Raw genomic sequence first — 11,166 nt, 5'->3', positions numbered from 1 at the left:
CCCCCCCCCCTCCCCCTCCCGGTCTACCCCAAATGTATGCGCGACGCTTAGGGTGAATTTGCCACGCGGTTAGTGTTTCGAGCTTGGTTGGTTGCAAAATGTTTCTTGCTGAGTGTATAACTCGGCTACAATTTAAACGTCGCATTATTGTCGTAGGCTGAAGTCGGCGGATAACCACCGACTTCATCCACACGGGATTAGTCGGACATTCACATCCTCACGTTACTCTTCTGTTCCTTCTGGTTGTTACTTAATTGCACCAGATATTTCAATGACACGTTTTTACAAAAATAATAGAAACATAATTTGATCATGTATTTGAACAGATATGAAATCGATTGTTCGTCAACAAATGTTTGTTAAGAACATTATTTATTCTAATATTTTATATTTCTTAATATTAAATATCTTTGTACTAATAAAGATAAAGTTAACTTTTGTAAGATGTAAAAATAAAAAATCACTAACTTAAAAATAATTTATTATAAATTTACTTTTATTAAATATAAAATATATATGTATGAATTCTTTCATATTTTCAAAAAATTAAATACCGATTAATATTCTTGAAGACAGAAAGATTATTTTATATATTTGAGTAAATGTATAAAATATTTTATATATTTGAATAAAATTTGTTTTTACAATTAAAAAAAAGTGTAGGAAAAAATATATAAAGAATTTTTTTTAATTTAATCTGAATAAATAAATACCGATAATATCGTTTATATGTAAATTATTTTAATCAGCATTTATTAAAAAATAATTATTATTTGCAATTTATTATGAAGATAATGCAAATTTTACATTACACCTTATTACATTTAGAATTTTTTTATAATATATTCAATAAACCATTTTAAATTATTACGAAGAATAAAGATGCACGGAAAATGTACGTTATCGGAAAATTACTCAGGGACTCAATAGTGGATTTTCATTACGTAGAGGCATAAGCTTTTGATAATTCCATTTCGTAATTCCTTTCTACGATTTCATCATCGGAATGGGAGATAGCGATGCAAAAAGCTTCATTAGACATTCCGTGCGCGAGGACGCGGTCGTATGTTGCAAAAGACACCGTACGGTTATAGTACGCGGCCGTGCGTTTATCGCCGATAATTAATCGTGGAAGAGCGGCCGAATCAAAGGAATCAAAGGAATGAGTCGATTCGGCACGAGCGTGGATTATACGAGGGGCACGAATTTAATTTCCTCCCTCTGTCTGCCAATATACCGGAGGGATTCGTAAGCGAACTAATTATTTTGCGAACCATCTACCCAGTGGATCGGCCCGATGAAGAAAAAAGGAGAATGGAAAAGAGGAGAGGAAAACTGGAAAGAAAGTCATGGATGCCTCAAATAGCCTTTGCTTAAAAAATTAACTTCATTTTTAAGTCATTTATTTTAAAGATTAAAATATTAGTTTTTTAATATGATAATAATATCATAAAGAAACAGAAAAAAAGAATATTATAAGATTTTTGAAATTTTTATTATTATCTTAGAAAATTTATACAAATAATGGACTTATAAAAGGCAATTTTTAAATATTAAATTTACAGTCATCATAATATCATTTTTTTTATTCATAACAATTAAATGGTCTTTAAATTGATTTATTTCATAAGCATATGCAAATTAATTGCATGGCGTCATCGTAGCATTGCAGTGAGCTTATCAACGAGCTTAGAATATTAATTTACATTATTATTTCGTATTTCACGTATACGTTCGAAAAAACTTGTTAGATTTAGTTATAATTTTGTTTCACTGATATTTTCAAGGAAAATACAACATTGGAAATTTTGTCGATACGATTCTGCTGGAAACGGATGGGCGATCGAACCGCGCAATAAGCGAAAGTTATTTTGCCGTTGCAAACTCGCGGGAGGGAGGACGCCAGCGATAAGCGGTTATCAGAGTGTAATTCAATTACTGGATCTTCACAGTGCCCCAAGCACTATTGTCCCGTTTTTCCCCTCTCCATTCCGATCCCTCTGTCCCCATAACGAACCTCCGACTTCACTACTCTACTCACACCCTCACGGGCATATAGGCGCTGATTCGTTATCACCCTTTACCTGCCACGACACAATGGCGTTAAACAGGAGATAACCAAACTGATATTGTGGGTCTGCCCTCGAGTTCATCGCGGTGACGACAACTTCGTTAACGTGGCATGAAAGAGAGAGAGAGAGAGAGAGAGAGGGGGGGGGGGGGGGGGGGGGGGGGGGGGGGGGAGGGAAGAGAGGTGAGGAGGAGTGGAAGAGAAGTGAGGAAAGGGATAAAGGAGGGGAGAAGAAAACCGTCCACGCGTTCTTGATAATTAACCGATTAAATGCACGCTTATGTCTCAAGTAAAGGCACATTGTCCACGTTCTTGGCTAATTAATGAAAAACGAAATCTTGCAACACATAGTGGCATAGTCATCGTGTATCAGATATCAGATAATTATTGGATATTAGATGGTTGAATTACGTAGATATTTAACAGCAACATATCAACGACTATATTCATCGTAGGTCGTATAGCGTGACTTAACTTTCAATTACGAGACACCGATTAATTCTTTAAAGACAAAAACTTACTTTTAAGCTGATCTTCAATAGTTTTTATTATAACCAAAATTTAAGTGAATAAGCAATTTAAATCTAATACGTAAGAATGAAATAAAATAAAAATATGTAAGTGTGATCAATATCACATTTTAACACTTAGAGTTATATAAAAAAAAATCTTTTCACAATGACGATTATTAACATAATTTCTTAAAAAAAATCTTTGTCACATTTCTGTTTTAGTGCACTTCATATTTTATTCTGTCCCATTTCTACACTACTTGTCTTTTGAACAACGTATAGTATTAACTGGAAAATAATCAAACTGATTGAATAATCAAGGTGCTTGTAGCCTTGCAAGTTAATGTCTGCTACCATTGCAATTGCTTCGTTAATGTAAGCGAGCTTTGAAGAAGAAAAGAGACGAAAATGGAATGACGGAATAGAAAGGAAGAAAGAAAGAGAAGGAGAGAGAGAGAGAGAGAGAGAGAGAGAGAGAGAGAGAGAACAAAAGTTGACCAAAACTTGATGGTGCGAAACTCTTTAACGACTCTTGCTCACGACTTCTCCTTCACTAAAAGTGTATAAAAAAGGACGGAACATTTAACGACAACCGACGTTATATTATATGCATATTTTTTGCTCACAGCTCTTCGAAGAAAGATTCTATAGGCTAAAATATTTCTAAGCTATAATAGTTTAATTCTGATCTAATCACTAAGAAAACGGATACAGGTGAATAGGTATAATGCCTAAAATGTGTAAACATTAAAAATTAAATAATTACGTACGATGTATATTAAGAATAATTTTTTTTGATAAATTTTTTTATAACAGACATCAATTACATGGTACAAATCTAATGCATGTAAACATTGCAAATTTAACACAAAAACATAGAAAATTTATTAAATTTATATAAAATTAGTTAATGAAATTGTTGGCAGCTTCATCCGCATTGATTTTAATAAGGCTTTATATTGATTGTAAAATAAAAATCAAAAATTTTAATCAAAATAAAAGAAGAACAAAAATGAAAACACTTTTAATCTAAAACATAAAAGCATTTGTTTTTAATGTAACGTTTTTATTAAATTAATAACAAATATATAAAAAAGAAACGCGCGATAAAAAATACGTACACATGGACAGGATACATTTTTTTTTTCAAATATTACGTAAATATCCACAATATCTATGCAAATGGAAAGCAAGTCGATTAAAAATTTGCATTGAAAAAATTCTCGATGGAAAGATACCGTAGCATTTTTTGTAACGTACTAATTGGCTAAAGGGCCACGATGCTAGGCGGGTAACCAATTAAAAAGAGCTGAGCGCAAGGAAAAAAAGCTGAGCGCGAAAGTTGCCTTTATAATCGATTCTCTCAAACGAACTCGGTAAGAGCAAGAAACTTAAGCGAGACTGTCTTCGTTATTAATTATTAATTATCTCGTCCGTTTATTGATGCAGTTTTGCATTAAGTCTTTTATCCTACAGCTACTTTCTGATAAAATATGCTTTATAAAAGAGAAAATATAACCTCTGTCAAAGAAACTTTTAAATACATTAACTAGACTATTATATTAATTTTTAGTTAATTGTATTTTAAGTTAATCGTTATATATTATTAATCATTTATTTATTTAAGCAATTGAAGATTAGCTTCAGAAAAATTATTTATAAAAATAACTTAAAAGCATTTCTACTACGGATACAGAACACAATTTTTAAACGTTAAATAAATAAGACGATTCTACTATTTTGTCAATGGATTACTTTTTCTAAAAAAGAAGAGAGCTACTTTCTTCTTTCTTTTTCTATTTCCCCATATCTCTTTCTCTCTCTCCCTCCCTCTCCCTCTCTGCCTATGCAGAACTAATCGTTTCGAAAGAATCAATTCGTTTCAATCATTAGATTTGATCAAAGCTTATATATTTTAATCAAGCACGTCACAATTCTAGAATAATCAAAATTTTCTGTTCAATCTGCTGTATTTAATTACTTTTACTAATAAATGAGAAAAACGTATATAGTTCAAATTAAAATTGAAATAGATAAAAATTGAAAAATCAATACATAAAATAGCAATTTTTTGTATTTTATCGTTGCACGTTGATATTGCAGTTATGTTCTAATTTAGTTGCAAAATCAAGCGGGAATTAAAACACAAAGCATAATATCTTTTTCTGTTCAATTGTATTCAATATATCTCATGTTATTACTCTGTGTGTGTGAGCGTGTGTGTGTGTGTGTGCGTGTGTGTGTGTGTGTGTGTGTGTCGTGACCCAATCATAAAATAAAAATCAATGCGCGAGGTATACAGAACAATAAGTTTTATATTTATCGATCTATACGTTTTACGATATTGCTACTCTGTTTTGATTAAAATTACAAAGTTAAATAACAATTTGATGTACAAATATATACATCGATAAAGCAACGTTAATTAATATTAACTGCAATCCCACTTTTTATAAGATTGCAGCTAATGTTAATTAAAATTCTATCAAATTATGATTGAAGCGCACGTAGTATCTTCTTATCAGTGCATCCGTTTCATGCTACTACCATTATCATTTTGATCCAGCTGCATATGTAAAAATATGAGTGATGTTCTCTCTTACCGATCTGGTTGCTGCGACACGTCGCTATTGTTGTTATTCTGATCCAGCTTCATTGTACCGCTAGTGAACAACTTATAATCGAGCATAGTTTCCGAGTGTGTCGCATTCAATAGTGCGCTCGACGTCTGCACGCAGGGCTCGAACATTGATCGTTCTTTCTCGAATTACACAATGTGCGCTGCAATCGATATAACAAAAAAAATCTTCAAACATTTAATGTCAGTGATACCGATAACCGCTGTCGTTCGACGCTGCTCGTTTCGCCGCCAATTCGCGACGACGGAATTTGAAATTCAAATTTTATTAACTGGTGAACCTTATTGGAGACGAAGAGTGACCTGTTACGTTTAATTAACTTGAATGAACGAATTCGATGCGATATCGACGGAGATCACGCTCTGACGCAAAGGACTCTTGCATGATCAATATTGAAGCAATACGCTGTATTAATAATATTAACAGAACTTCGTTATTTAAATATTAATATTACTTCGAACAATTCAATCATGTTGCACAAATCCCTTTCTCTTTTGTTTAACAAATTGTAAAACAAAATGGATTAAAAGAGAAGAAAAGAGCTCAATGAAAAATGAATGTAAAATATGAATTTAATATAATCATGAAAATATCTTAAAAAATTTATGTTTATAGTTTAACTAAAAATAGTAGAAGTCGTATAAAGTTAATTTATTTGGCATGTTATTGTCAAAGACTTATCAGGAAAAATATTTTAAGTATGAAAGAAAATTATTAATTTGTAAAATTATATATATATATATAATTTCGTATAACGAGAAAATATTTTTTTATAATAATTTAAATGTAAACAATATAGACCGATTATATAATGTTACTTTTAAGTATTAGATACAATATATTAAGTTTCGAGGAGAAATAACTTTAGAAACAGTACATTATATCTAATAAATCATGAAATGTTCTATAAAGAATACAGAGTATTAAGAATCATTATTAAACATGCAAGGAGACCGCTTTAAGAAAATTCTACAGTTATTCGATAAATCGAACGTTCTCGAACTTCGAAGTTCTTCTACTTACCAAAGAAAACACACTACTGATACAATCTAAATTGCGCAGCATACACAATAACACTTGGATTTATTAGAACTGAATATAAACGATGCTTAGGAAATTGATGAAGAATCGAGCCGCTTGAAAAGCTGCGTATCGATCCGCAGCACGAGTTCAACTGTGGACTATTTTGGATATGTCCATAAACTAAGGTCGTGGCGTGATATTGTTATCTGCTGCCAGGTAGATCGTGCACGTAAACATAAACGAAAAGATTCCACGTTCTTATACAGAAATTCATCATCGTAAATATCTTTCGAATGTTACACAAGGTGTCCTTGTCTTTGCTTCTATTTTATTAAGTAGAGTATCGTGAGAAAATGTAAAATTAAATGTACAATTAACGTTAGGATTTGTATTAAAATAGTATTTGATCCAGTTGTATATTCGCTATTATATTAATCTTACATATTTCACTATAATTTATTTCTTTGTATTAGTATCATAAATTCAACATTGATTATTTCCAAATAAAATTCGTATTCGAGACGGGAAGAAATTTATAATTGTTGAAGAGCATTACATTTTCATACAAAAATGTACAAAAATTATCAATCTGTATTTACATACGATACTATGTTACATACTGTAAGATTTTAAGTCTTTGCGAATATCTTTAAAATAATTTATTATTTACACGACAATATCATTATCTATAATTAACATAATACTTAATACTTATGATGTTTAAGAAATATCTCTTTAATTTGATTACAAATTTTACACACGCATATAAAAGATAAATCTAGAATATTAGAGTAATAAAGAATGATATAAAATTATAATAAAATCTACAATATTATAGTACAAATTTAAGATGACTATAAAAAGCAAATTTTTTTATATTTGAGCAGATTGATATAAAAATTTCTCTTCTAGAGAGTACGTAACTTATCAATCGGTAAATTTCGAAAATTTTTTTTCTAATGTAGTATTATAAGTTTTTTCAATATTTTAAAATTTTAAGATGCTTGTTAGCACTGTTATTAAATTAACAATAAATTTAATTCGTAATGTTATTTCAGCTTCAGTTTATAATTGCGTTTCGACAATAACCGTGCAGTCTATATAATTGAAAGACGTATTTAAAATTTAGAAATGCTATTACCATATTGGTAGGTACCAAGATTTAGCCTTGACCAAGTTTAATGATATTTACTTGTTTATGTTAGTCACACACAGCGATATAATTTAAATTTAACTTGTTTTAATTTGATTGAGAGACAACATTATTGCATAAACACATATCGCATGACTTTGGTCGAAATAACTAATAGAATATTAATACGGAAATTTAAAATAAAAATGTAGGAAAGGCAATGTTCAATGTCGTTATTTTAAAGAACTTAGAAATAATTGGGACCTAGAACAAGATATCGATACTTTTATAGTATAGCGAACTATCGTAAGATTTTCCCTCTTGCGCGTAATTTAGCGATGAGCGCGCAAAAGTGGAACTGAAACACTCGCAGTTTTTATTGGTAACGATATCGGATATGCCCTCGTGTTGCGCGAACATGGTGGGAGAATCTTTAAAAGATCGGCACGAGTACGCGGCCATATTCTACTACAAAGGTAGAAGCTAGAAGCTAGAAGAAGTGTGTTGAGAAGGTTCCGCGCGTAAACTGATATTCCGTTCGGAGCACCGAGGCGAGAAAAGTGTAGCCCGAGCTTAAGAGGCACAAAAAAGCGCTTTCCACCTTCGCGAAGTAAGCAACGTCTCTCTGGCTCGTTCCTTGGAAGAGGTGGAAGCGCGAGAGGGTTCGGGGATTGGATTCAAGGACTGAAGAGCAAGTGGCAGAACGTGGAGGATCTTATTTACCGGTGGAGGAGAGTCAGTTTTTCTACGGACACATAATCTCTCTCCGCTGGCATTGTCGACCGTCTGCGTCATATTTCATTCCGAATATAACTTCAACTTTGACACTATAGGCATATATTTCTTCAATAGATACCCTATTCTGCCTCTATCAAAAAGTATTTTGGATGACAGACCAAAAATATCTGTCACAATGGGATCCTTGTTGAAATTACAATTTTCTATACCTTTTTATATTCTTGGATATAATATATCATAACTCATAACATTCTCTAAAATTGAAGATATAAATTCGATCATTATATAAATAATTACATATCGACTTCAAATTATGCTGAAGAACGAGCACATTTACGTTCCATGTCTATAAGAAGCACGGAAAAATGTGAGAATTCAAATAAAGTAAAGAAGGAAGAACAGAGGAATTTAATTCACGAGCTATGAAAGAGGCAAAGGGCAACAATGTACTATAATCTGCATAAAAGGTACATGTAAATTTTTCCACGGCGTATACATTATACAAGACGTATTTTAAGATATTTGAAATAATACAGATTATTCAATCGGGAATGGGAGTTATTTACATAAAATTGTTCTACAAGAAAGATACATAGAAAAAGATTAATTATTGAACTTATGTATATAATAAGTAGCTGAGGGATATTTAGAAGATAATTAATATTCTCGCGCGTGAATATATTGAGCTAAAACATATTGACACCATCTACCTCACATAACTTGTGCCTCCTCATCTTGCTACGAGTAATTTCCGCAGTTCAGTACTTCAACATGCAATAGCGCGGGAATAAACTTTGAGGGTTAAAGAGCAAGAGCGGAAGCGAGCGACCGAAGTACGCAGTCTTCTTTCCTTCTTGTTTTTTTATTTTTAACTACAGCTCTCCGCTTCATGGACGAACTGAGTCTCGACATATGTAGTACGACATCCTCCTTGCATCGCTTCAGTTTTTAGGTATTACGTGGCGCACTTGACTTCTTAACTTCTTCGGAAAAGTTCTCGACAGTGCTCGAAAGTGGAATAAGGATAGGGCGTTTTCATTACATAAAATGAGACATCATGTTTGGAGTGGACGTATGCTCTCAAACTTGGTTTTCCATGGGGCAGATTCTCTCTCTGTAGCAGTTTCTTTAATTAAATTACTTATAAATAAAATAATATAATATAATATAAAAAAAAAACCTCTTGTTATTATATGCTGAAGTAATTGTATCAGTTATTTGTAAAAAAAATTAAAATCGATCAACATAAATATAAAAAATTAAACAAATTATTGATATAACTTGGCGTATCTTTCTTTCTTATTTAAATATTATAACAGTAATATTTATCTATTAATTATTTTCGATAAATATTTGTACTAAAACAGAATTTTTTAAAAAGTTTTTGTATTTTGTTAAATTGTGATAATTTCTCTAATAATTCTGTTTGTCTATTGGTACTTTAAATAATTGATTCCATGACATGACAATATTATAGCTTTATAAAATATTGCACAAAAACATTAAAATATATTAATTCAGAGGGTGTTTACCTAATTTTATAAAAAAAATTTCCCTGAGAAGATTAGAAAATTTTGTAATGCAACTTTGAAATAAAATTAAAGTACAAGCAATGCAATTAAACTATATATTGTAAGTTAGTAGAAGGGATTCCACGAAATTATATCTATCATTTTCTACAAGTTTATTTTCTATGAAACTTATGGAACAGTACAAAGAAGGTTTTTATCAATGAGCTATTCTGTTCTGCTGAGTATTGTCTTCTATTGTCAGCTTAATTTTCTTTACAAAAACTTTAAAAAGAAAATTCCAAAAATTTCCTAGAATACCGATAAAATTCTACAAAAATTTCTTATTCTTTCAATGGTAAAAAGAAAATCCCTTGAAAATTCTATATTTTTTTTCAGATTTATTCAGATACTACCCTGTGATTGTATGAGAAAATTTAACGTTGCATTTTTGCTTTTGCTCAGCAAAGTTATCATTCATGATGACGAAAGAATTACAGATGGGAAAACAATGCAAAGTTTAAAAAGAATAAAGCAAATGCATTAGTTGTGAAATATATCAGAATACATGCAGTGACGAGAATCTGCTTTTTACGCATAAGTTTATCGAGACTTTCTTGGCCGTACGACAAGTACTAGTTAAGCTAATTTAGAATTACAGTTTTAGGTAGCGAGTAGCTCCCTTCCTTCACCACTTTTTTCGTTCTCGCGTTTTTTTCGCCTGGTCGACTATTTTCCTGTCCACCGTCGCGCTTGTCGCGAGCCAACTTGTTACAAAGGAACCTACGTCGCCAAAGGGCGAACGTAAAATTGGCTCGAGGAAAAGTTTTGCAGACGCGATACGGTTTTACTAGAAAAAGAAAAACGCGAACCATTAACATTGGGTTGTGCCAACTCCGCTTAGCGCTACCAGCGAATATAATTTTCTTTCTGTGTTGTAATGGAAGTTACAATCCAAAGGGAAACAAAGAATCACTGATGAAATAATTATCAAAAGAGACGAAACAAATTTTCAAAGTATCAGTTTCAGCAATAATTTTCTATTTGAAACTGTCATGATTGAATCACTAATCAATTTATTATTTGTTTCTGTAATATAATTTCTTGGCTGGAAGAATCAATAATAGGTATTTAATTATCTAATAATAATAATAATAATAATCGAAAAATTAATTTTTCTAAAGAAAATTAATAGAGGAAGGTCACCGATACCGACATACCACTTTGTTTTTAGACAATATTTCTTAAACAAAAGGTAAAAATACAACTTCAAAAACATAAGTACAAAGTAAAAAGTGTCTTCTATCAGATAGTATAAGCAATTTTTATAATAATGTTTGCAATTTTGCAATAATTAAGTTTTTCGTAAGTTATGCAAAAATGAGGTTCCAAAACTGACATAGTAGACAATAATACCAACATTCCTATTCTATAAATAAAGATATATCCTATTCCGTAAAGAAAACTAATTTATGAATCTATAAACATTTAAAATGACATAATATTATCAATAATACAGTCACTATTATTTTAATTACGCAAT

At 31.2% G+C, this 11,166-nt stretch overlaps 1 protein-coding gene across 1 annotated transcript in view; it reads right to left on the bottom strand.

Annotated features, from left to right (window-relative positions):
* The window catches only part of LOC108768359 (CUGBP Elav-like family member 2), a 219,853-nt gene extending 213,569 nt beyond the window's left edge, over positions 1 to 6,284 (bottom strand). The window contains exons 1-2 of the mRNA XM_018518759.1: positions 6,246 to 6,284; positions 5,187 to 5,364 (exon numbers count right to left, since the gene is read on the bottom strand). Of these exons, the coding sequence (XP_018374261.1) occupies positions 5,187 to 5,332 (146 nt within the window). The 5' untranslated portion in view covers positions 5,333 to 5,364; positions 6,246 to 6,284. The remainder of the gene's footprint in view (positions 1 to 5,186; positions 5,365 to 6,245) is intronic.
* Between the last annotated feature and the right edge of the window lie 4,882 nt (positions 6,285 to 11,166).

This window comes from Trachymyrmex cornetzi, unplaced genomic scaffold (genome assembly GCF_001594075.2).
Source record: "Trachymyrmex cornetzi isolate Tcor2-1 unplaced genomic scaffold, Tcor1.1 scaffold79, whole genome shotgun sequence".
Classification (NCBI taxonomy): domain Eukaryota; kingdom Metazoa; phylum Arthropoda; class Insecta; order Hymenoptera; family Formicidae; genus Trachymyrmex; species Trachymyrmex cornetzi.
This window is presented reverse-complemented; position numbering and strand designations above follow the sequence as displayed.